Source organism: Filicampus tigris, chromosome 1 (assembly GCF_054856515.1).
Source record: "Filicampus tigris isolate MCC_2025a chromosome 1, RoL_Ftig_1.0, whole genome shotgun sequence".
In the NCBI taxonomy this organism is placed as follows: Eukaryota; Metazoa; Chordata; class Actinopteri; order Syngnathiformes; family Syngnathidae; genus Filicampus; species Filicampus tigris.
This window is the reverse complement of record NC_141217.1, coordinates 19,123,592-19,151,151: the sequence shown is the minus strand read 5'-3', so window position 1 is coordinate 19,151,151 and position 27,560 is coordinate 19,123,592. Positions and strand designations below refer to the sequence as shown.

Below are 27,560 nucleotides of genomic sequence, written 5' to 3'. Positions count from 1 at the left end.
ACTTTGTGATCCTTAAATTAAGCTTTTATTTCTGTAATCAGCAGTTATTTATTTCAGAGCTAGCCTCTTTACCGTCTTTTTTTTTTTTTTCTGTGGGTCATTCTGTTTCAATCCACACCATTAGTAAATCTCCTAGACTGGGATTAGGGCTCCAAAGGGATTTAGGATTTCCACCCACCGCACACATGTTGCAGTTGCAATTTGTGTGTTGTGCTTCCACGGCTCTTCTACCTGCCTGACACTGCTGCCACTTTCAGAAGACCTCAGCAATTTTAGCACTCCTGATGCGGGTAAAAAGAAATAATGGCACAGAATGGAGATAAATTGCAGATTTGAAGACAAACTGCTGCACCAGATTTTTCTTTTCTTGTGGGTCTTTGCGATGGAGGAATATTAAGGAGATGGCAGTGCAATAAGCAGGGTTGCTGAAGCAATAACATTACAGGATTATTGACCAACTGTTGATTCCAAACAGTCAGTGAGATGGAGTCTTCCTGTGGGCTTTTTTCTCTTTGGATTGTACATTGAAAGTGGGACCCAACCAATGACACTAGGGATGACAAACGAGATGTCGATTGAATAGTTCCAATAAAATAGTCCTTTCAAAAGACGGACGACTGAGAGAATAATATTCAGCTAGTTTTAAATTTGCATTATTTTCAATGAGTGTCCACAAGAAGAGCAACTTTTTATCCATTGGCCCAATGACTTCAGCCCTGATGTGCTCAGCTGCTGTGGCCACTATTGACATGCCCGGACCTCCGGCGAAAGGAGCCTTCTCCGTCAAAGACAAGGAGGTGGCTGAATCGAAATCATCATATGTGGTGGACGACTTCTTCTGGATTGGTAGCAGCATTGTAGCCTTCTCAAAGTGGAGGCTTGGCTACATTGGTAAGCCAAGTATGGTTGATGGTTCGGTCACACTCTCTCTGCAGAGTGCCTGTTAGCGCTCACTGGAAGTAGCATTGTTATTGCGAGTCAGCAGCTACAATTACTATTGGTCAATTTGTCATTTCTGAAGTTAGCTTGTCCAGACCAAATGATTTCAAATTTTCTGAACGTTTAGTTCATTGGTGAACATTTTGTTGCTATAATAGTCTAAGTGTTCTGTTTATTGTTAGAGAGTCATGTTCCTGTGACCATCTGTGGCATTGTGACCTTCATCTTTGTGACGTTTATTACTGTTCTATGCTAGTGCAGGTTTGTTATAGTTACCATGAATATTCATAAATACTTCTATGCCATAAGTATAAAATTAAAATGGAAACAATAAGGAACGCGGTAACTGTTCATGTCTTCTTAAGCCATGTAATGACAGATTCTTACGTCGCTGAGCATAGTTCAGAACCTTGAAACATCATATGCCTGGATTGTCAGAACTACACCCGTGCTTCTTCTTCTGTGGTCTCTCTTTAATTGGAAGTGTATCTTGTGCATCAAACTCCTGTTATGCCCTAAAGAATTGACTTTCCATTTATGTAACACCTTACCAAAGTGTGACTAACAGTTTTCTTTGTCTTGCGATATTATACGTGATGACAGTAGATAACCCATTTTGACCAAAGGTCCATAAATTCCACCAAGAAAAGCAGTGGGGGAACTAAATGTTGTCATAATTGTTGTACTGCAGATCGCTTGTGACTGCTCTGCAGGATAAAAGAAATACTTTGTCCAATGTTCCATGTTTGGCAAGACTGTACAGTAATTCACATGCAGCGTAAACAATCCAGGTCACAAGCTGCCTGCTCGTCTGTCTGTGTGCTGACAAGCTTACGCAAAAGAGGTCGATGATCACCCAACTTTGTCAATCAAGACTATTTTTATCAGAAACACTAGCATTGCGTCTGCCTTGATGTAGGTCATTATCCTGCTATTATCTCTCTTTTCACGTTTTCTGTATATGGTAGAACTGTGTATTACCTCTGTCATTAGGTTTGCTGGTTTTACGTCAGTCCTGAACCTGCAGATCACCTGAGTGTGCATTGGGTCAGCGCCATATGGCCTGCAGGCAATCCCTCAAGATTAACCTTGTTCCCTGATGGTGTAGAGTAGTTTAACAAGGTCTGTTTGTCCCATCCTGTGACTTTGGCTGGAGAACCCAACTCATGGCATCCTTTTATCAGCTTCTAACCTGACTTTAGCCTCAGCGAGTTACATCGTGTCTGCTTCCTGATTTGAAGTCCTTCTAGTAGCCATGACAGCTGTGGCTTCAAGCAGCTCCGCTGTCATGCCATTCAAATACTTACGTGTCGATGTAGGTCATTCCTTTATATGGAAACTGTGTCTTCTCAAGAAGCTGGCCAGGAGATGAATCCTCTCCTGTTAATCGTAATGGCATATGCTGACTTTAGTAGATGTACACGTTTGGCTCGCACTAAAGCGTTTGACCAGATGAGCCAAATATGTTAAGTATTGATCTTTGAAATTGATCTGTAGGAAAGGTGATTTTTTTTTTTTCCATGCTCCCCTCTGTTACAATTTTTAGGGTGCACATACAGTATATAAGGCAATCAATCTCATTGGCCCCTAACATCAAGATTGTTAGACTAGGCTAGAAGAGTTTGACCGACAGACACGGCGTGTTGTGTTCTGCACAAGAACATAACACGGCAAGGCAACAGAGGTGTCACACTGACATAATGATTCCTCCCTTCTGTTTATAATAATTGTTTATGATGATTAACTAAAAATAAGATGCAAAGTTAAGAAAGTTTAACTAATGTAGTGTCATCACATTGCAGGGAATCAATGGGCGAGCTATCTAACTGTAATTTAATATATTTCAAAATTGAGCCATGTGATGACAATCATTCCCAGGCCTGCAGCAAAAATGCAAACTCCAAGTATGAATTTGATAATGTTTGATATTTATAGTAAATTCCGCAGCCCTGCACACAGTGTAACAGTGGGAGCTTAAACAGAACTGGCTTCTTTGCTTCCTCATCTGTGAATTATTTGAGCTGAGATTTTGGAGGCTTAATCTCAAAAAGGCTGTTGGTTTTCTTTTAAATACATCGCACAGTAGTAAATTGACATTTCTTGAGATGTTTTTTTTGTCTAGCAGCATCTTCTTATCTGGTGAGAGGCCATGAAGGATGTTAGTTGTGGGCACATCATGTAAACTGGAGTGGGGTGAGTTTGGACATGTACGTCAATGTCAACAGGGAGTTTTCTTCTCTGACTCAAAACTATGCCATATCATCTTCTTATCCCAACCAAATTGACAGCAACTAATTTCATGGATTACTGCCCCAAAGATAAAACATCCAGAGTTGTGTTGCAATCTCCAAAAAAGAGGAGATGCAGTCAGTCAGTATCTACAACACAGAGGGAAGTCAATACTAAGATCCATGCATCGTGACAGAAATGATCACAGTTATTGGTAATATCGTAGATAAAGTAAAAACAATCTTGCAATCCACGATATAATATTGGACAGTCAAAATTGTCACCAAACATACTTATAAACGCAAGACTCCATAAAACTCACTTAAAGTTATGAAATTCTGATACAAGAACAATCTATTCGGTTCAATTGTGATGGGACCCTGTTAAAACAATTGAATTGTGTACTTTGTAATTGTATTTCAAGGCAACCGTTTATGGGATGTTTTCATTTCAATTATTTTTGGCCAAATATATATATATTTTTTAAATTCACATCAGCCAAACTACATGCAAAAACAGGTCAGTGCAATTTTAAACGAAGTTATAGAATTCAGATGCCGTTTGAGTTGACAATATTGCAGTAAATTCAAATTGCCTCTATTCATGCTTTTAAATGACTCATGGTCAACTGAAACACTTCATCCAAGCGTTAGCCGTTCCTGCTTGAGGCTCATGACTCGAGGGCTAAAGTCAAACGCTTGGACTCTAGGGCTAATTCCCCATTTTCACCCCACTGCAGCGAGACTGTGGTAGACAGTGTTTTTCCTTTGTGGATCCGACGTGGAATATGGCACACACACACACACACACAGAGCTACACAGTCCCTCTCTCTTATCATTTTGTTATGGAACACGCTATGTCATCCTTCAACACTACTTTGAAACCCAGTCAATGTCCAATGACTGTTTTCCTCATTACCTTTGTTTTGCGGATGTTGCTCTTTGAATTATTATTGAAATGACTTCAATCGTTGATCAGTCATTGAACAGTTCTTACCGCAATATTTTTTTCCCCTTCTCTTTTCTTTGCTGGTGTAGGATTGTTTGTGAACATGGGAATTTTTTTTCTTTATTGGTTCAAGTTGCAAAATATGCAATGTTTCTGCATTATTTATTTATTTATTTGTTGTATTTATATATTTATTACATCACCAGAGCTCTACATTAATTGCATGCACTGGGCAGCAAATGTGTTGGGAAATATAATCAACTGGTTTCTGCCATTATGATGAAAAGAAGTAAAGTAAATTGTACATCACACACAGGAGCAAACTTTAATGTAAGTTTTGCCATAAGTAGTAGTATTCTCTTTTGCTGTCGATCTCATCGATGGTAGATCAGTCAAACACAGGCCATGGTCGAAATTGGCCAACACCGCCCCCCGGATAGCCTCCTGGTCGCAATTTTGTCCTGGTCGCAGATTTTTCTGTAACCCAGGCATATTTATGTGTGAATAATGGAGTCTGCATGTGGGCTCGCTGTAATGAATTTGCCCTGGGCGCTGGGTTAGCCTCAGTATTAATTCTCTCAACAGGCTGTAGTTGTGCCAGGCAATGTAACAGGGATATCTGAGGTCACATCAGTGTCACTCTATCAGACAATTACTACCCCCAATGACAGATTAATCACCAAACTGATTTGGGATGATGTTCGTCATTGTTAAATTCATGGCGGACAGAGTTTCTTTGTCTGCATTCTATCTTTGTCTGCCTATATTATGTAGAAAGTGGTGCTGTGAATAAATGTAGGTGTAATAATACATACCTACAATTGTACTAATTTAAGACCAAGTGATTTTCCGGCAAAACAAGCTGTAGTCCAAAAGGTAATGTTCCAATTCCCCACAACTACCTCTGGAGCAGATGTGTTATCTGCTTGACTGACTGTCATTGGGCTGCCTGTCATCTGAATGTGACATGTTGACATTATCATATTGCTCAGGAAGGACCTGTAGGACTTTTTGTGTGTTGTTGCAGGTAATTTGTGCATTTGACTATAAGGAAGTTTCGCCTCAGGCTCCATTTTGTTCTTTTTTAAAAACATGTAAATAGAGTTTTAATTGGAATATAATATTGAAAGCAACAACCTTGCAATCACTTACCTAATTAGTCCCACCAACTCAGACACTTCTAGGAGCGATTAATGCAGCAAATTCAACATATTCATGATTGATTCATTTGCCTAATGCCTAAGACAATCCATTCTTAATCAGTTTAGTCTGAAACTGCAAAACACTCTTATCAAACTTCATTTGTGGTTCTTTCATGTGAAACGCGAGCTGGGACATATTAAAGGTCATATGGACTAGTTGTCAGCTAGCCTTATTTATTTAGATTGTGGCACTTTCTGAGGCCGCCAAATTTGCTGCATGCTTGCTGGAATGTGACGAACACTTGACAGTTATTGGGAAGGCCACATGCCTGCAGCCTTGGGGCTTGTAACTATCCCACTGCTGAATACCACACCATTAGCTTCCTGTGGAGTTACTGACCATTTCACACAAAAATAATGTCAAGGACATGTCCTCTATTCTCAGTATAGCTGATGATTTTTATTTTTGATGGATTCCTACAGAAAGAAAAACAACAACAACGGGCTGGCCAGTATTGTTTTTCTGTTGGATTAAGCAGTTTGGCCTACGTTACCTATTGTATTGTAACAGCAGTGTTGCTTATCCGGTCACTTTATTTCTTCTTCCAATAAGCCACGCCTGAATCTTCAAATATAATATAGGCTAACCACCACCCGTTGTATTACACACAATGCATTTCCTTCTGGAAAAAAAAAACAGTGTCACGAGTGCTTTGAGCAGATTGTTTTTCTAATTGTCAACTTTCCATCTTTTCCAACATTCTGTTTTGTCTGTTTGGTTTCCTCCCCAGTGGAGAAATGTATGAGCTCCATGCAGATGGGTACCCAGATGGTGAAGCTTCGTGGCAGCTCCAAGGGACTGGTGCGGTTCTTCTATCTGGACGAACACAAATCCTGCATCCGCTGGAGGCCATCGCGCAAGAATGAAAAAGCCAAGAGTAAGTGTCGTTTTCCCTGAACTCACAATGTAATCACACCTGCATTCATGATGTAACTGTATGGAGAAATCTGTCATTTTTAATGGGGCAGGCTTGTCTGATTTCCATTATTTTTACTGTATATGTTCGGCCCTGGCGGCACGGTGGTCGACTAGCACGTCCGCCTCACAGTTCAGAGGTCGAGGGTTCGATCCCGGCTCCGGCCTCCCTGTGTGGAGTTTGCATGTTCTCCCCGTGCCTGCGTGGGTTTTCTCCGGGCACTCCGGTTTCCTCCCACATTCCAAAAACATGCATGGTAAGTTGATTGGACTGTCTAAATTGCCACTAGGTGTGATTGTGAGTGCGGATGTTTGTCTCTGTGTGCCCTGCGATTGGCTGGCAACCAATTCAGGGTGTCCCCCGCCTACTGCCCAAAGACAGCTGGGATAGGCTCCAGCACGCCCGCGACCCTTGTGAGGAGAAGCGGTATGGATAATGAATGGATGAATGAATGAATGAATGTTCGGCCCTTTTCGAACCTTTGACATTTCATTTAGTCTGGATAAAATATAATGGGGAGGAGCTGTGAATTAAATTTCATAATCGAAGTATTGAAGTATTATTTTATATTTTGACATCCATCCATCCATTATCTAGAGAGAGAGAGAGAGAGAGAGAGAGAGAGAGAGAGAGTGACAGAGAGTGAGAGAGAGTGTGTGAGAGTGTGTGTGAGAGAGAGAGAGAGAGAGAGAGAGAGAGAGAGAGAGAGTGCGAGAGAGAGTGCGAGAGTCAACTACATTACCCTCCAAAAGTATTGGAACAGAGGCCAATTAAATCTTTTGGGCTGTTGGCTGTAATCTTCTAAATTGCACATGAAAAGATGAAAATGAGCCACGAGATGAACAATTCCATTCTATTTTCTTCACAGGTACTATAGTGATCTGGATAAAATGTAACTTAGGAGACAGGAGACAACTTAGTGGAGATATTTTTTTGTCTGAGGATTATTGGAATACATAGATTTAAAAGAGAATGAAGTGAATAGGACTTCAAGCCTGATTTACCAAAATCCAAAATTGAGGTTCCACGCTAACAAATTGCACGCGTTGCTGGTATTGTGGGGAGATCCAAGATTGCAGTCTTTTTTTTACAAAGGTCCCAAATAGCTAATAGGGTGCTAAATTGTGTATTCACTCACTCTAAAGGTTTACATACGCTGTTAGCAACACGTGTACACGTGGTGGAGACTGCCACATTCACTGAAAAAGAGGGTTTTGCTCATGAGGTAGCTTTAATGTCCCTAAATCTTTCTTAAAGTGTGGTAAGATTATAAGAAAGCAGCACATTTGTGGATTGGTTCCCTATGGAGGCTCAGTTACGCTTCCTTTAGCTCTCTCTCTCCTGTCTAATCATGATTTTAATAAGATTAAGTAAGATTAATTATTCATCAGATTTAATCTGCCAAAGATGTTTTACACACTTATCACTTTTTGTAAATACACATTTGTAAAATATGCTGAAGTACGGGTAGCTGGTCTGTGGAAAGTAATACATTTCTTTGAAGGGAAGTCAACCTAAACATATTTTCCAGAATATGTTCTATGCAGGCCCACTAGTCTAAACACGGCATTCTGATTAATATTGCGTCTGTGGAATATGAGCAATCCACCCATTTTTAGCTAGTTCAGGGGGCGGCCATTTTGTCACTTCTGTTGACTGAAAATGACATCACAAATGCTCAGTGCTCAGGTAACGGCCAATCACAGCTCAGCTTCAGTAAACAGGTGAGCCGTGATTAGGTCGTTATCTGAGCCCGGAGCAACTTCGATGTCATCTTCAGTCGACAAAAGTGACAAAACGGCCGCCCCCTGTGCTAGCTAAAAGTGGGTGCATTTTGCTGCTTAACTTATATTCCACAAAGGTAATGTTCATCAGAATGCCATATTTCAACTAGTGGGCCTGCATAGAACATATTCTGGAAAAAATATGTTTGGGTTTATTTCCCCTTTACAGACAATGGACAATCAAAGTGATTGCTATACATTAACCCCCTTCTATGCAGAGAAACAATGAAAATAGACACTTGTGAAAAATTATGCTCAGGCAAATGCATTTTAAACCCAAATGGATGCTGACCAGAGTCAGTCTGGGCCAGTGGAGGACTGTGGTGGAGACGTGGGACTGAGAGAAGAAATCTTGCCAATGCCCGATATGGTAGAACTGGCTCAGTCAGAGTATGCCCTCACTCTTATATCCTCCTGGTTCACACTGCTGTTTCTCAAACCAGACTAGTTTTCAAGCCTTGTAAGTTTTGACATTTTACATGATTTTTAAAGAAACATCCAAGATGGATAAACTGTTTAACCAATTTAAAAATAAGCAATTTTTGAATGACTTTTAGTCAGATGGGTCACATATCTACACTATATGGGCACTGCATTCACAAGTGTCAATGTACAGTGTAAGTCAGGTGTCACCCTGTGGTGTCTAATACTGTAGAATCATCACCGCACTGCAGCTTATGAAAATCACCTTACCCTCACAGTAACCTGGTCTATGTTATTGTATTATTTATGAGCTACACTGAGGAAAAAACATTTTATCCATGTGAAAACCACATGGGAGGATATGCTATACAGCAGCAGCATCTCAAGTGTCTCATTGAGACTATGTTATGCACTGGTAAGGTGAGTTTACTTTTCCGCCTAGTATGGTGCAGAATTGAAAATTCGGCTACATTATGGATAGATGAGTATGTCAGCAGTGTTTCATTCATGTCGCATTGTGTGAATGAACGTTGTGGTTATCCACAACACATGGCCGGATGCTTTTTTAATACGGCATGTAGAGAACAAAAATCTGATGCTTTTTTTTCATATGTTTGTGCTTTTTAGGTCAAATGCATTTACAGTATTTGGTGTAATATTCAGCACCAGTAAAAGTTTTGCACACACATCTTGTCAATTATTGGCGTAAGTGTGAAAGCTGGTAGGTAAGAGGCATTTTTTTTAAATAGATAGAAAAATTTAAATATTTGCTGGGTATTATATAGTCTACCAAACAATAATGTTTTTTTCCCCACTTAGGAACAATTGCTATGTGTATGCATTATTCAAAAAGTAGAAGATTCTCCAAAAGAATTTCATTCTGTTACAAAATATTCTTAGTCTTTTTTTCCTGCATCAGTCTCTATAGATTCCATTCGGGAAGTGTGTGAGGGTAAGCAGTCTGAGATCTTCCAGCGTTATGCCGAGGGCAGCTTTGACCCCAACTGTTGCTTCACCTTGTACTACGGAGAGCACATGGAGTCCCTTGATCTTGTGTCTGGTACCGGCGAGGAGGCGCGAACTTGGATCACAGGCCTCAAATACCTGATGGCTGGTATCAGTGATGAGGACAGCCTGGCCAAGAGGCAGCGTACTCGAGACCAATATCCTTTGATGACATTGCTTGCTGGCTTGTTTGTTGTGGCATGTTACTTTAACCATATCGTCATTGTCAAAAACACTTATGTCCATTTTTTTTTTTTTTTTTTTACATTAACGGCATTTCCACATTACAGATGTCCAATTAAAGTGACTATTAAAAAAAAGACAACATTCGACATAACATGTTTTTTACAGGACAGCCATGTAAGCAAGTATAATGCTCAGTCATAAATAGACATTTTAAAATATTGACCTTGACTTATCTGATATTGCCACATTGATAAACATTAATATATGGTGCATTTCCCTAAATCTTTATGCAACCTTTCTTTAACTCCCTTTGATATCACATGGCTAAAACAGACCTTCACAGAGGCTGATAAGAATGGCGACGGGAGCTTAAGCATCAGTGAAGTCCTCCAGCTCCTGCATAAACTGAACGTCAACCTACCACGGCAAAAAGTCAAACAGATGTTCAAGGTACAGTAGAGAATGTTGTCATTTTGTAACATGTCTTCAGTTTGCCTTATTGTTGATTCAATAGAAACATTTCCACAATTTCCCAAATTATGCAAATTAACATTTTTTGCTTTTTTATGTTTTAAGCTTTATGCTCATTATCATTCCATACTCTATAATTGTGGTTTGTACCCCATTAGATGGGCGCTAACCGTTAACGGAACAGCTTATTTTGGTACCCTTTACAACTTTTAACAATTGGAAATTAAAAAGAAAAAAAAAGCATCTATGCTTTCAGCGCAACTGTCCAGTTTAGTTTAGGTGCAATACAACAAAAAGCTGTAGAATTCTTAAAGGCATTTTAAGACACATAGCCGAGGTAAATTCGCACTTTACAACTTCAAACATAGCATATATTTTAAGATGTATTAACATAAGCAACTCATTGCGAGTGAGTAGGCTTAGCAGGCCACTTGAAACTGAAGTTTGCATCGACTTGCAGAGCTGGGTATCTTACTAAAATTTCGCGTTCCGTTTATCGCCTTCCACCTGCAAGCCAGGGTACCCTTTCGCCATCTGTCTATCCGCCTTTTTGTCCGGCCGTACCAAATACTAATCGCCGATAGGCCGGGCCGCCTGGCATTTTAAACGGGCTTCCGTTAGCATTTCAGTCTACCAATTTCGACCAACATCCACTCACACTGCCTCCCCACCCCCCAAAAGAGCAATATTTAAAACGAAAGACTCACTGTGGCCGGACCAAATGTGTCTCCTTTTAGGACCCAGATGGCTCGACCAACGGGAAACAGAAACCTAGTCGTGGCCATTGAACCACCGCGAAAAAAGGCGATGAACGATTACATAGATGGGAAAAATGGGTTTCCGACTATGCTTAGTCCAGCTATTTTTTTAAGGTTGCTGTCTTTCGTTTATCGCCTACAAAATGTGCCACAGGCGGACCGGTCTGCCAGATAGGCGGAATGCCCAACTCTGTTGACTTGTACAGAAAAAAATGTGAATAAGCTCTCTAGGCACAGAATAGCTAAATAGCAAAAATGTGTAGTGCTGTATTAGCACATGACACGGTCACTAGCTCTCCTCTTCAGGAGGATTGGCACATTGTCACGTTAAGCACTATGTTCTAGCCTTGCGATCACAGAGCAGTGAGCCTGGTTACTGGACTCAGTCCCAGGCTCTGTTGACGGACATCCATATGGTGTCTTTGTGCTACAGATGGCTTCTAATGTAACGCAAGGTAAACACACACGAGACCAATCTGTCCCTGTGTGTTTTGCTTAAGATTTGTGTGTTGACAATCGCAACTCATTTCTTGGATTAACGTGCTTAAAGCAAAGCACCTGTGGAGTTGATCCCTTTCCCACTTTGAAGACGATAAATACCAGTTCCCTTGATAATCTACTCACAGTATAGAACACAGTGCATATTTTATTTCCTTTTCTTTGGCACCGTCAGTTTGATTTGAAATGAAACAATCACATTTTGTTTGAAGTGTCCTGTAGACATTAAGTGTAGTTTCAGAGGTGTCACAAAAATATGATGTTTACCATTGAGGAATGTCAGTCTTTTTATGCAGAGTGCCTCCATTTTCAGGGGATCAAAAGTATTTGGATAAATGAAATCATTGAATTTAACCATAATGTGTCAAACTTGGATAAAAATCATTTCCAGTGATAACTGCCTGAAGTGGGGATGGACATCACTAAATATGAGTTTCCGCCTTGGAGATTCTTGTAAAGCACAGTTCAGTGCATAAATGATGCACTCTAAATGGGTCACGATGAGTTGTACTTTTCTATTTTACCATTCGGACAGAAGTGGTCATTGGTTTAGTCTGTCTGTTTTTTTCTTTTACCACGTGACCAGTGTTTTTGGGCCAAGTCGACACCATTAAAATATGTTTCCATATTCATTTATGTATTGGGTGACCCCCAAAACTGACATAATTACGAGGTCAGATAACATAGTCAATTCTCACTCAAGTGATCTAAATTGGACCACTTTGGTGACCTCTGTTGTAGTGTGGGTATACCCTACGCCGGTGTTCAATGTGGCCTGAACAAGTGTAAGGTTTATATCGACTTTCTGTAAAAAGTATGTGTCACTCCACCAGGCGTCTCTCCAAGCCACTTCTTCTGCTGCGCCGAGCTGCACAGCTTGGCAGAGTCTGGTTTGCCAAATTGTACAACGCGCGTGAGCCTTCCGCTGATGTGAAAATCAGGATCTGCCTGCATTTGCGCCAAGGCGCAGATGAGCTGTTTGCAAAAATAGAGCCCTCACAGTGACAGAGGTGCGCAAAGAGTGTTGCACCACTTGAGCTGGGGTGGCGGGGACAATGCCTTGCTGAAGGGCACCTCAGCAGTCGCCAGTTAACAGACAAGCATCTCATCAACAACTAATTGCCCAACTAGTTCTTGCTTGAAAGAATAATTTATGCAGTTATTGACAATTTTGAAACATTCAAATGAGTATACTATATATTTGTATTCCACAAATGAAAATCCCACTGTGACTCTAGGCTCTATTTTCGTAGACGCTGCAAGTGCGCTTATTGTGAAAGCTAGCGCATCTACATTGTCATGACAGGGCAAGTCTTGTTTACTGTTTGGGAATTTGGCAGACCGCGCTGCGCCATGCATTCCAGCGGACCAAGTGTTTTTTCTTTTACACGATGCTAGTTACATCAAGTCGACTAAACTTTAGACCACCTCAAAGCAGGTCTAAGTTGGGGCACAGGTGGTGTGATTTGATTTTGGTGAATTTCAACAAGGCACTAGCAGATAAATTCTGCGCTCCGTTTATATATGCGGTGGCTCTCATTGTATTTAATTCGTAAATGAAACAACAACAGCATCAAAACCTCTGAATCACTGTTGACATCAATTCATGTCATCATCTTTATCACATTGTTTAAAACATGCTTGGCACTAGACGTGTGCTGGGCACAAAAATAGGGGCCTGTACGTCGTAAAATACTTTTGACAAACATGGTCAAATAATTAGCACAATGTGTCAAAAGAGAAGCATTCCAACAATACCCAGTAAGTTAGAGAAACTTTAGAGTCCCATCTTAGCTCGTGTCGTAAAAAAACAATGAGACCAAGGTGTTTTTCTCAAAATGTGTTTCACTTTGTTACAGCAAGACACATTTTAACTTTGGGGTTATTTTGACACACACGAGTTAGATTGATTCTGTTTTGTTTTTTTTTAGACACAGATTATTCTGGTGTTTTTGGGACTGAGGCTGAATCCTTAGCCTGTGGCATTGCTGTATTTTAAATGGATCAACAAAAAAAGCAGGCTTCACAACTGCTGCTTTGCTAAATGATTTATCACAGCGAACTTGTAGATGTAGCTGAGAAGGAAAATCTCTGTTGGAAGAGGCAGCTACAGCAATTCTTACTAATGAAATAATCCATATTAGCTGCTGAACTAAAACGCTGAGCAGAAGCCCGCTAACAAGTTAAGTGCCCGCTTCATACATAATGAATTGGAAAGAGCAAGGCTAGATTGATGTTTGGTGTCCAATGAACGTAGTTCTCCAACCGAGCATTTGCTACTGTGTTATCTGTGGAAGATATGTTCTCACTAATAAGATTGCTTCCGAAAAGAGTGCTGGGACTTGAAAATAATGTATGCGGGCCCGTGGTTTGTTTTCAGAGCAGTTTAATGCTCAATAACCCTCTCTTTGAAGAATAGTATCAGGAATCTGCACAATAGGACAAAATACAATGCATGAAGTTGACTCATTTGCCTGTGCCTGTTACGCAGGAGGCTGACACTGATGACAACCAAGGAACTCTGGGATTTGAAGAGTTTTGCTCCTTCTACAAGATGATGTCGACTCGTCGAGACCTCTACCTGCTAATGCTCACCTATAGCAACCACAAAGACCACCTTGATGCAGATGACCTAACCCGGTTCTTAGAAATAGAGCAGAAGGTACTTACATTGTTTAAAATGACACAAGCGATATTACAAATGGGTCTGTTTAGTGTAACGAAGGCTGACGTTGTGTCTTATGCTGGCGCGTTTTTTTTTCCAGGTGCATGGCTTTTGACATTTTGCGAGAGCCAGTAGTGTATGGACTAGAGGTGGGCGATATAAAGCATATCGTTATCGATATCATCGTCAATCTTGCCTACACGATGAGTAATTTTACATTATCGAGTATTAATACTGCCTCGAAGCGAGTCATCTGACGGCCACAAAGTTGGAGGAAATGCTGAAAAATCAGTGTGCATTGACGGCAGAGGAGGAGGAAGTGATAATCATTCGCCAAATCAGTGGGCTGGGCCCGGTCACCTGACTCTGCCCGCACTACAGCTGAGCTGTTTCCTCCTCATTTCATGGAGGAGTGTCGAGCGGGGATTTATAGCGAGGCGCGAGTCCACGTTGTCCGTAGTCTGTAAATGGTTTGGAGTTGACAAGACTGACGTTGGTGGGAATAACATTGTTAGATGTGCCAAAACGGTCACCGTGAAGAGCAATTTTCTGTTGCACCACGAGCCATATGGATTACGAGGAAAACTTGGCGACCGCGCAAGCACGCTAAACAAAAGTTTAAACACGCACACACACTCAGAAAACAGTCGGCGAGTTGCACCGACAAATATAAATGCACGCACCCACTCACGTACACACACACTCAGTACTTAAGCGAGCAAGGCAAACGTGACATCCCGGATGATCAGATAACATTCAGTTTACACGCTTTTAGTCCGCATCATTCATAACTAGCCTGTATTCCCGAAGCATGTTGCACAAACTAAGATGGTTTATTAGTGTAACGCCAGCATACGCCCAAACATGAATAAAGTCACAAGTCTACATATCACGGCGATGAATGAGTGGGAAAATGCACTTTTCTGTAAATTGCAGTTTTGTTATTCAACTTTATTCTGAATACGTTGGCCAATGTATGAGAAATGGGTGTTGTCATGACGACGTCTTTTTTTTCTTCTCGCTGGGTGACACTTCGTCACACGTGACATATCAAATACATTTTTTTCTCATTCTGATTGCTGTAGTTAACACCTTTTTCTCATTCTGATTCCTCTAGTAGTTCGCAGTGGTACAACAGTACCTACTGCAGCTCAAAATGTCACATCATTATGGAATTACAGCACAGACTTTTAAATGACATAAATATTCCCAAAAATCAATGTAAGTCTTTACATAATTTTTTGTTTTTTATTGTCACATATTGTCGTAGAATATCATTATGTTTTGCAGAAGCTGTAGTTAGCAATTTAAAAGAGGTGTGTTTTTCACAAACGCTGCCTATCCACAATTGGTCTGTGAAGCAAGAGCAGATTTAAAATATTTTTTTGTAGATTATCGTCAAATTATCGTTATCGATTTTTTGGGAAAAAATATAGAGATTTTTTTTTGCCCATATCGCTCGCCTACCCCTATGGACATATTCTCGTTGGCATATTAAGCTGTTTTGCTTTCATTTGCATGTTAGCATCCCACAGTCTCAACTAGATTGAATGTGTCACTATGGCAGAGGATGGATACATTATACCATTTTAGAATGTATGTCAACAATAGATCGCAGAGTACATCCAGTTGGCAAAATGTGAGAGCACGCTAACCATTCCGTGTCAAAAGATCATGACTGTGTCATGAATCCAAGCAATGGAAAAGTAACAACGTTTTGGGTCATTTGGCTGAATATGAGCAAATGGGTGAACTCTGTACATTTCAGAATTCATATAACCACTATGTCAGCAGTCACATCATGATGGTGACCCAATTCTATTATCAGCAGAAAATGTCTGTGTTACAAAACTGCCTTCACCACAGTTGACAAGTGATGGGAGCTGATTTGGAGCTGCTCCTTTCCTTCACCTCACTCATTCTCACTTGCACCTATTTAAGAGTGAAGAGTGACTTAACTTTGTGGAGATATTTATCTTGGACTTGTGGTAGGGTGAAATATATAACCAACTTTAGTTTGCACTGCTGAACTGGTGCTCGGTGTGGGAAAATGTAGACATCATGAGGTTCTACATAAGGAACATTTCCAGTGCCCTTGCCACACTTGAGGTGAAATTGTAAAGCTTTTTCTTTTCTTTATTAATGCACGTGCTCTGCAAAAGAAAAAATATATATAAGCGTGACTGCAAGTTGTTCATTAAAGAGACAGACTGTGCTTCTTCCTCCTATTAGCACTCTAGCAGGCCTTTAATGCAGAGTCATTTTTAAGGGAGAATGCTCTGTCAGCAAAATGTGCGCTCTCCTATGGTTGGCGATAACTTATTCTCAGCTTCTGATCATGAAATGGCACTTGGTATTTGTCAATAATTGATGCCACTCTGTGAAGTGAAGATGTATTCATTTATGTTTGAATCTCATAATGCAGTAGATTTGTCTCACTCACTGAAGTTTAGTGTTCCAAAGTGTTATTCTGTGGGAAATCTACATAGTCTACCAGGAAAAACGGAATTGTCGAAAAGTTTAATCATTGTTTAACAATGACAAAAACAAAAATATTGGCCAGACAGAATAACTGTCATATATTCAAATTCACAGCATGTATTTATTTCATTTGTGGTTATAATTTCATGCTCCATTAATCATTTTGTTCTGTTTTACTTTGTGCCGTCATGTGTACATATTAGAATATTTTATGTCACCATCAATATTTGATCAACATTTCAGTATAACAGTGAAAAACCATGTTCTACACAGTGGCCTTCCCAATATCTATCCTCTTTTGCGAGCTGTGTCGGTATAGTCAGCGCTAGCTAGGTAGCTGTCGCCGCTCTGAAAGTGGCGAAAAATCCTTTACCGGCTTAAAACAAGCCAACTGGCTACAGTCGTTGTACGACTTATCCTTGCAATGACCTTTTTCCCCACCTTTTTTTCTTTTTCTTTCTTTTCTTTTTTTTTCCCCTGCTCGAATAGCTCTGAACCAAACAAAGGATGGAAAAATGCTGACATGACCCTGAGCCTTCTAACTGGCTTGGTTCGTGGAATCTAGAATCTAACTGGTTCAAATTGGTTAAAAAAATAAATAAATAAAAAGAACCAGGCTTTTGTATTTGGCATCAATCAGCAACCCTTAGTTGTAAAGGCCCTGGAAAACCTTCAATGTTATGGCACCACAGAAGCTGAAATCTGATTGGACCAAAAAATATATAGCCGACGAACAACTGTAAACTGCAGCCAAGACAAACTCTTTGAAATGAAGACAAAATACTGTTGGAAATAAATTAATACAATTTCATGTAAGGTGTAAATGTAGGTCTGTGCTTTTGATAGTGTTTAGGCCACCAGAGAAGGCTTTGAAAGCCTTCAGGGAATGCCACTCGTTCTGTGTAACCTGATTGTGTGCTTGTGTTCTAATATAATGTATAACCTAAGCGTATACTACCCAGTGGAACTGATATATTACCAGACTACTAACCTGTGAACTTCCATGGCATAACCCGTCATAGTGAAGACAGTGGCTGACCTAGAATTGTCCAACCCACTTTAAAACAATCAATACATGTGGCCATTTCACGCTCCACAGCAGTAACCACAGAGAAATTTGCATCACTGGCAGGGAGACAGTTCTGCATACAACTTGTTCTTTTTCCTTTTCCTTACAATAAGGCATCATTATGTTACTACAACGAGGCAGATACATTTTTGATATGGATTTCCATACTTTATAGATGACCAAAGTGAGCAAGGACCATTGTCTGGAGATTATCAACAAATTTGAGCCGTGTTCAGAGAACCAGAAGCAAGCTGTTTTGGGAATTGATGGTAAGAATACTGCACTTATGTTCATATATTTAAGCCTTTTATATGATTTTGCAGTGAATTGTCATTGTCTTTTCATAAAATTCAGCAGGACTGTTACCTTTTTCAAAAAGACATACTAATAAATCTACGTAATCTAAGAATCCCTAAAATACAATTGTAAATCAAAATATATCCATGTTCAAGTATGTTCTTTCTCTTTTTTAAGTAGTTAATAATTTAATCACAAACAATTTGTATTTTCCAGTTGAAGTTTGTAATAAAATAACACAACTGTCTTAAAACAGTGTTTTAAGATTTTGATTGTCGAATGATTTTTTTTAAACCATACATACAGTATATAAAATAAAATCATTCATTATTTTCATGATCATTCAGATAAATAATGATGAGAGCAAATCCATAACTAGACCCTCTGGCATACTCCATGTTGGATTACTTGACTGCACTTCAGAAAAGGTTACATGAAAACAAAACCTTGATCAGCTTGGTTCTTAACAGTACTTTAACCTTCTTTCAGGGTTTACAAATTACATGCGCAGCCCTGCTGGGGATATCTTCAACCCAGATCACTACAGTGTTAACCAGGACATGAGCCAGCCGCTGTGCAACTACTTCATTGCTTCCTCACACAACACCTACCTGATGGGAGACCAACTCATGTCCCAGTCCAGAGTGGACATGTATGCCTGGGTGCTGCAGGCCGGCTGCCGCTGTGTTGAGGGTACTTTATTTGCCCTGGCCTTCCATGTACTGTTCAAGGACAGTTGACACAATGATACAGGCATTAATAATCACATGTATAAGATGTGTTTTCATTTTAAAGTTATTAAAGATGAAGTCAACCCAAACATTTTTTTCAAGAATATGTTCTATTCAAGCCCACTAGTTGAAACAAGGCGTGAAACAACCAATCACGGCTCAGCTTCAGAAAACAGGTGAGCCGTGATTGGTTGTTACCTGAGCCCTGAGTAGTTGTGATGTCATTTTCAGTCGACAGAAGTGACAAAATGGCCGCCCTCTGAGATGGCTAAAAAGGGGTGGATTTTGCTGCTTAACCCATATCCCACAAACGCAATATTAATCAGGATGCTGTGTTTCAATTAGTGGGCCTGCTGGGAACATATTCTTGAAAAAAATTCAAATGTTTGGGTTAATTTCCCCTTTAAATGACATTTGACTCAAAAACAGTACTCCAGAGTTAAACTCATTGTGAAAAATCAAGTGAAACAGATGAGTTATTTTCAGTAATATGAAATTGCTTCATTTTCCACTTGCTTTTGATATTACAAATTTGTGCTAATAACAATAATATATAGTTATTTAATTATAGTCAAGGCTCTGAAGGTGTCAAAATTACATACAATAGAGCAAGAAGAACAGGTGATATTTGGGACTGTATACGGTCCTACCTAATTTATGCAATATTGGCTCATGCTTTGGTTTTGAAATGGCCTCTTCCTGCATTTGAAAGAAAACTGCTGCTGATTGTCACGTCTCTCTTGTGCACAGTGGACTGCTGGGATGGTCAGGATGGCGAGCCAATTGTTCATCACGGCTACACTCTTACCTCCAAGATCCTCTTCAAAGACGTTATTGAAACCATCAACAAATATGCCTTTGTCAAAAATGAGTATGTTACAACACACACAACCACTCCAATGTTATTACTGTCAACCTGCCATAGTGTAGAATCATATCCAGTACTGATATGCAAATACTGTGTATCATTCAGAAATCCATCCATCCATCCATTATCGATACCGCTTCTCCTCACAAGGGTCGCGGGGGGTGCTGGAGCCTATCCCAGCTGTCTTCGGGCAGTAGGCGGGGGACACCCTGAATTGGTTGCCAGCCAATCGCAGGGCACACAAAGACAAACAAACATTCACACTCACAATCACACCTAGGGGCAATTTAGAGAGTCCAATCAACTTACCATGCATGTTTTTGGAATGTGGGAGGAAACCGGAGTACCCGGAGAAAACCCACGCAGGCACGGGGAGAACATGCAAACTCCACATAGGGAGGCCGGAGCAGGGATCGAATCCACGACCTCTGAACTGTGAGGCGGACATGCTAACCAGTTGCCCACCGTACCGCCTCATTCGGAAATCCCAGGCACGGGGAGAACATGCAAACTCCACACAGGGAGGCCGGAGCCGGGATCGAACCCACGACCTCTGAACTGTAAGGCGGACATGCTAACCAGTTTACCACCATACCGCCTCATTCGGAAATCACAGATAAAAAACATGGAATAATTCATAAGAAATGTGTGCTGGTCTTTAATATTCATTAAGTAAAAAAAAACTCAGCAACACAATAATATGGCCCTCTACAGTCACTATTGTTGATTTGACATGCTATAGGCTTATAAACCAAAGATCTTGCTTTTACAACCATCAGCATTTCAGCATATTAGTATTTTTGTATATAATGTTATTTTTCTGGTATTTCATCGATGAGAATATTTGTGATGTGAATAAGAGTCCATCTCTAATCTAACCGTTACACAATGAAAATATTGATATTGGTTCTTTAAAACCTGACAACTATGGTACTTTGGAACATAACATTTAGTCGTACAGAAATATGAAATAAAATATTGCATATCTACAATTGGTCGTCAAGAAGTGCTACAATTGGTTATATCAAGCTTTATAGAGAGTTTCGGCATTTAGGTTAGTTAAGTTTTGGCTTTTCGCGCAATAGCTACAACACACTGCTAGGCTTTCAATATTTGACTATGTTTTTTTAACCTCAAAAACAAATTTCAGTAGAGCCCCCCGCTGGATGATATTTGAACAGAAATAGCGACTCACTGTGTTTTGGAATCATGTTCACAGCCTGGTCCGTCACTCAAATCTGTCCCCCAAGCAACAACAACTCATTATTTTCTTCCCCGCGCTCTCCGCGGCCATCGAAGCCTCGGCGTGAAAAATAGACTAATGACCGACTGCAGACGAATGCTGGACTAAACAAAGGGGTTTCCGTCGATGCTTAATCCGTCTGTTTTAAAAAATGTTCCCATCGGTCGTCAACTGACAGCAAAACGGGCGTCTGTCAGTGACAGATAGACAGACCGGTCCGTCACATAGACGGAATGCCCAGCTCTGGCTCGTGTGCTTGCCGGCTACTGCTGAGGTGCCATTGAGCAAGGCACAGTCCCCTCCAGCCCATATAGCGCAGGACTCTCTGCTACTGTCGTTACTTAATCTTTCCCAGCTGATTTAGGCAAAAATGCTACTGCTACCACCACTAACCACTACTTCTACTACTATTAATTATAAGCGTACTAATAATAATTGTCGTCCAGTCCACAGTAACACATTAAAATACTGTAATAAAATAGATATGAACATTTCAACAAAGCAGTAAAATCAGCAGTTAAATAAAAGTTGGGTGATAAAAGCGAGTTTTAGAAGCGATTTACAGACGGATAATGATGCTGTCTGTCAGAGGTCACAAGGCTGAGAGTTCCAGAGACGCTGAGTTTAAACTCAGCCTTGGAGACCAGATGGGGTTTATGGACCAAGTAAAACCCCAAATGACGATCTATTGTAAAACTCACAGGTAGCCAATGAAGGGCAACAGGGACTACTGTGATGTGCTCATGTCATTTGTTGGAGGTGAGCTGTAATGTAGGTGCCCAATGTTCCTTCTGCTGATGCACAGTATAGTGCATTGCAGGTTAACTTTATTACATGATGATTAATGTTCTTATCAATTATAGTAAAACAACTGAGATGATTTTCTTGATTGATTGATCATTGTAAGGACTTGTTATAATGTAGCTCTGGAAATAGGAGAATTTTCACAACTTCATACTCTATATTTGACGATAAACAATAATATCCAAAATCTCTGCTGTACATGGAGGTGACCCATAACTGGGTTGCCTTGGGCCCCCAAATGTCTAAATACAGTGCACATATCCAGTAGAGAGACAAGCATTCACATTCACACAGACACTGAGCGTGGACTGAAGTTAATACAGGTTGTCGGCTTAGAAGTCAGGCGAACAAAACACCACACCTGGGATCTTCAACCGTGTTCCCCGAGGGCCGGCCTCCTGCCTGTTTTCCATCCCTCCCTGCTGCAACCCACACCTGATTCAAATGATCAGGATCGTTATCCCCCTTCTGCAGGCCTTGCTGATTATCTGATCATTTGAAACAGGTGTTTTGCAGCAGGCAGAGGTGGAAAACAGGCAGGACACCGGCCCTCGAGGAACAGGATTGAAGACCCCTGCACCATTTGTTCTCTTAATTAAAAAAAAAACAACAAAAAAAAACATCCTAACAACAATTATAATAATTTGTATCACAATAATCAAAATTGTAGTTTATTTTAGCATTAAATATATTATTTTTGTTTCACAGAGTCTACATAATGGTGTATTAACATTACAGAAACGGCACACAAAATGGTTTTGCTAATGATGCCAGAGCTGGGCATTTTGAGCTGGATATGTGTGAATTTTATTTCATGTAACCATGACTGTGGATATTATGATAAAGAATGACACAAGCACAGCCACCCCTTGCCGCACCTCACTGTGGTGTTGTGTCACCCTGGCCACCCCACTGAAAAATGTCTGGCTGTGCCCAAGACCAACATTGATAATTTAGGGCAGCTCTTAGCAAAAATCTTACTTGGTGGTGGTTAAATACATTTGCGTTAATTAGTAATATTTGTTTTTGTGGCACAAATGCAGCCAATAGAATCATAGAAGCGGCATAGATTCTCTAAACGAGCAACTAGAGGAGGCAGCACATCATTACAGATGGTTATCTGTCTTTTGGCAAGTGTTATCGTGATGATGTGTGCGTTTTAACACATTAACCTTATTAGTGTCTCGTGTTTAGTTTGGTAGGTTATTGTGAATGCCGTGGCTCGTGAATGACATAACTTTCACACTGTTACCAATCATGCCACAGAAGTGTCCAAGTTTTGCGTCGGTTTGTGACCATCTGCATGCACGGATGATATAGAACGTATCAAAACGTTGAGATGCAGTCCTGTCTACTCACACGCCAACTAGCGTGTGTGCAAGGAGAGACACCCCCCACATCCACCCCCGCACCACCACCGCTTTCTTTTTCAAGATAGCTGCATCAGAAGGTGATATTCCCATCAACATGCACACTGACTGGAGGATGTGCACAAAAGCTCTATTTTTAGAGCAAAAGGCGGAGAAATACTCAATTTTCCAAGATCTTCATTCTTTTGTGTTTATGAGAACATTAGCATGAGCTCCCTATTCCACCCGAAATCGGTCAAAAGAAGTGTAATAATAGGATTCCTTTGATGTCAAAGGTCAATCAGATTTCCTTGTTACCAGATGCACAACAACTCTACAGAGGACTGACATGGGAAAAATTGGAATTTAAAGCTGCCATCTTGTGAATAGGCCCACACTAGAGAGCAAGGAGTCTACTGTGTGCTATAGTGCATGGCTCATAAGCCTACATAATAAAAGAGCAAACGTTTGTCAAGGTAATAACATAAGCAGAAAAAAATATCTGTTCGCTTTTTCCATGTTTGCACATTTGGCATAGTAAAAAAAAACATTTCTAACTACATAATGTATCCAGAATCATTCAAATCAGAATCAATGTACATGTATCCATTAGATTTTAATGAATAAATTCATAGTGATTTAATATGTTGTTTGCGATACCGCATTTCGCTCTATCTTAACTTCTCTTCATGAATAGGTCCAAATCAAATTGATTGAGACAATAATAGTGGATGCACTCCAATGACTATTGTCAATTCAAGTTAGTTACAGTTGGTGTGGAGACACAGCAGACAAAAACAAACTGTTGAAACAGACTCCTGACATTTTACTGTAAGGTGCTTTGCAATTCATTTCCTACCGTGGAGCAATGGAACTTGTCATTTCCGATCATATTTCAGCTATCACTGCATATCAAACCCCAAAGTGGATGATAGATTTCTACATCATATCAACCTTGTGGACCCAGGTGCATAACATTCCAAACAAAAGACACCGTATTACTGTATGTATGTCCTCTCCAGCATTTCACACTCATAACGCCAATCTCCTGTGTGTCATTTTCTGCCTTCTACCAGTTTCCCAGTCATCCTGTCCATAGAGAACCACTGCAGTGTCCCTCAACAAAAAAAGATGGCCCAGTACCTCATTGATATTCTAGCGGACAAACTCGATGTTTCCAACATCAAAGCGGAAGAGTCTGGATGGCTACCCTCACCAGAAAACCTTAAGGGAAAGATCCTTGTTAAAGTAAGTCAAGTCTATTGGTGAACTGTAACACACTTTAACTTGTAGGTATAAGAACTTGCCGTTTCAAACTAGACCTCAAAGGTAGCGGATTGTGAAGTGGTCTAAATTGGTCAAATTTGTGAAGAGTCAATGGCGGTGACTTGTGTTGATGCTGAACTAATAAAAAAGAAAATATGTGCGTATGATTAAGGGAAGTATTAATCGATAACTTAAGTGAGAGCAAGTTTTCAGATATCTGACATGAAAAGTTGAAGCCACTCGTGGTTGAGATCTAGGTTTATTGAGATCTTAGGTATAAGGTGTACAAAAAAAAGAGACAGTAACGACATGGAGAAATGTAAACTGGGGAGCAGGAACAAGGCGGCAATAGTTTCAGGGAAAAGATGTATTCCCTATTTGATGGATTTGAGAGATGTGTTTGGTGTTATCGGCTCCAAGACTGATTCATCGCAAATGGGTTGTCTTATGCCATCCTAAAAACTGCAAGTTCCTGATGTCCAAAAATTCTCATAGTCAAACGCAAACATGTATGTTTTTTTTTGGTTGTTGTTGACATTAGCTAATTTGGGATTTTTTTTTCTTCCATTGACCACATTAGCAACACTTTGGCAACACTGTTGATACCATAAAAGTTGAGCTAATGCTAGCTCGTATACATAAACATGCTACATGTCGCTATGAGCACTGTGTAAGTTCCTACAAGAGGGAAACTATTTTGTGTGCGTATTTGACAGTAAACAAAATAATTTGACCTTTTGCTTCATTCATTACTTTTTTCCCTTACTTTGTACACGAGTTAAATCAGCAGAGCTGGGCATTTTACTAAAAATTAGAGCGTCCGTTATCCGTCATCCGTCTGCACCTTTCCATCGTCCGTCATTCGCCTTTTTCCAGAGAGGAAAAAATTAGTACCCGTCTATAGGCCAGTGTACAGAGTGTGACTGCATTACTGAATACTGGCAGCAGTTTAGAGTATTTAATTAATTTAAATTAGTTGTTTTTGGAACCTGGTATAGGACTAAAGAGTCCCTGGAGAAAATCAACTCTAGCACAGTTACGCTGCACACTCCACACACGAAGGCTGTGGCCAAAATTTCAGAAAAGGTAGACGTGCTGCCTAGCAGCGGGCCAAACTTAATTAAGTTAATTTCAAAGTAGGGCTGTCTTTTCCATTTAATTTAATTGAAAAGTTCCACTCAATGGCGGCACTGTTATGCAATGTAAATCCTAAATAATGGATTGAAGCCATCCTCTTTAAAGCTCATGATTGTAACAGCCCGCTGCTGACAGAGCACAGATGTAACGTGTTGAAGTTAATGAGGCTGCACTGCCACCAAATGCTTGCAATGAGGAGAAGGCTGCGTGCCAATACCTGGCATGAAATAAATATCTCAGCCTATTGCTGCACCACAACCAATACTTGTGTGTCCAGCCAGGAGTAATATACAGTAGTAATAGCATCAGTGTGAGAGCGCTCGGGAAATTTTCCCAAACTTTGTGATGAGACAGCTGGACTGAAGTTATCTTCAGCCTGCAGTTTTTCCAAGACAAGCTGCAGGCTACTACATCCAGGACATACTTTATATTATTTAACAAAACTGAGCATGCAATGTACTATAAATGGAAGGTCAATTTTTCACCCTTAGGAAAAAGCTTGAGCTGTAGTCATCAAGTGAAACTTTAGATTGCAAGGTTCCATAATGATTGCAACACTGACAATGGCCAAAGAATGGAAGTATGAGGATGCTACGGATTAACATAGTGGGCTAGTAAACGCATCCCAAAAAGCGATGGCTTGTTGATGACATGTTCTGAATGATACCTCATACATTTATTTTTAGTCACCAGATGCTTGCTTGGCCTTTTGTATTTAATGCAGTACTATTAATGCAAATTACACTTGACAAGGATAGCATTACTTTCTCAAACTTATACTATTAATTTCTCTACTTCTAAATGTCACCCACTTTCTCGCTCAGGGTAAAAAGTTGCCTCCAAACATCGATGAAAACGCAGAGGAGGGCGATGTGTCCGACGAAGACAGTGCAGATGAAATGGAGGATGACTGCAAGCTGATGAATGGAGATGTATGTATGCCTGTTGCATTTTTTTAATTTCTTGGTTGAAGAATCTAACACGGGAACGTAAACTTTATTGTATGTTTCCTCCTCAATGGTCCTTTGGTTTTATTAAAATGGGAGGTGTAAACTACCTGCAATTCATGTGTGCATGAATTGTAAAACGGTGCACTAATCTGAATTTATTTGATGGTGAAATAACATTCTGAAACCCCAACTGCTCAATGACCAGTAAATGCAATATAATATTTATTAGGTAACAATGAGTTCAATACATTTATTGATGATAAAAACTGACCCATACTATTTACCTGGAGCACACACATTACAGTAGTGCTCAACACTTGAATCAGTTGGTTTAAAGCTAAACTCTGCCATCCTGTGGCTGCACTCAGCATGGCCACATTTTCGGTAGGGTAATCACTGTTTGATTTAAAATTTAAAACATCTTACAGTCTGTCTGTCGTCTGCAACTTGTATATATTTATCTATGGTGCTCATCAAGAACCATGCTTTATCCATTTGAAAATGTATGAACCCTGTTACAATTCATCTGCTCGTGTTTTTAAGTACCTTAATCTATGTTGAATCTAGCCTCAAGTCCATCATAATTTCTAAGACATACAAAATATAACATACCCCACCATCACTGCTTTTTGGATTTCATCATGCGTTTTCCTTCCTCCTGCAGATGTCTGCCAACAGGAAGCAAGTAGAGAACATGGCGAAGAAAAAGCTGGATAACCTGATGAAGGAGTCCAAGATTCGAGACAGAGAAGACCCAGACAGTTTCACCATCGCTGCACTTCCACCGGCTGGGCCTTTAGATAAAACTGCCTCCAAAGTATGTCTGATTAAAGGAGAAGAAGTCAATCCAAACATATTTTTTTCAACAATATGTTCTATGTAAGCCCATTAGTTGAAATAAGGCATTCTGATAAATATTGAGTTTGTGGAATAAGAGTTAAGCAGCAAAATCCACCCCTTTTTAGCCATCTCAGGAGGTGGCCATTTTGTCATCTCTGTCGAGTGAAACTGACATCCCAACTGCTCAGGGCTCAGGTAACGACCAATCACGGCTGACCTGTTTTCTGAAGCCGAGCCGTGATTGGTCGTTCCCTGAGCCCTGGGTAGTTGTGATGTCTTTTTCAGTTGACACAAATGACAAAATGGCTGCCCTTAAAATGGCTAAAAACTGGTGGATTAACTCTTATTCCACAACCACAATATTTATCATAATGCCTTGTTTCAACTAGTGGGCCTGCTGGAACCATATTCTTGAAAAAAATATATGTTTGGGTTGATTTCCTTCTTGAAATAACATCTCGTTTTACACACCAAACAGTAAATGGTAAAATCAAGGCTA

General features: G+C 40.2%; 1 protein-coding gene across 12 annotated transcripts in view; it reads left to right on the top strand.

The window, feature by feature from the left end:
* plch2a (phospholipase C, eta 2a) overlaps positions 1 to 27,560 on the top strand; it is a 136,514-nt gene that overhangs the window by 92,606 nt on the left and 16,348 nt on the right. For 6 of the 12 annotated variants that reach the window (XR_015085868.1, XR_015085870.1, XM_086024606.1 and 3 more), the window contains exons 1-11: positions 200 to 891; positions 6,051 to 6,197; positions 9,363 to 9,608; positions 9,957 to 10,084; positions 13,853 to 14,023; positions 17,752 to 17,845; positions 18,363 to 18,566; positions 19,355 to 19,475; positions 23,945 to 24,116; positions 26,096 to 26,203; positions 26,886 to 27,038. Coding sequence is in view for 10 of the 12 variants with exons in the window: in XM_086024606.1 (XP_085880732.1) it covers positions 663 to 891; positions 6,051 to 6,197; positions 9,363 to 9,608; positions 9,957 to 10,084; positions 13,853 to 14,023; positions 17,752 to 17,845; positions 18,363 to 18,566; positions 19,355 to 19,475; positions 23,945 to 24,116; positions 26,096 to 26,203; positions 26,886 to 27,038 (1,773 nt within the window). In the remaining 2 variants the exon portion in view is untranslated. Of the gene's footprint in view, positions 1 to 199; positions 892 to 6,050; positions 6,198 to 9,362; positions 9,609 to 9,956; positions 10,085 to 13,852; positions 14,024 to 17,751; positions 17,846 to 18,362; positions 18,567 to 19,354; positions 19,476 to 23,944; positions 24,117 to 26,095; positions 26,204 to 26,885; positions 27,039 to 27,560 lie in introns of those variants that run through there. The other 6 variants (XM_086024627.1, XM_086024619.1, XM_086024642.1 and 3 more) reach the window with 1 other exon arrangement.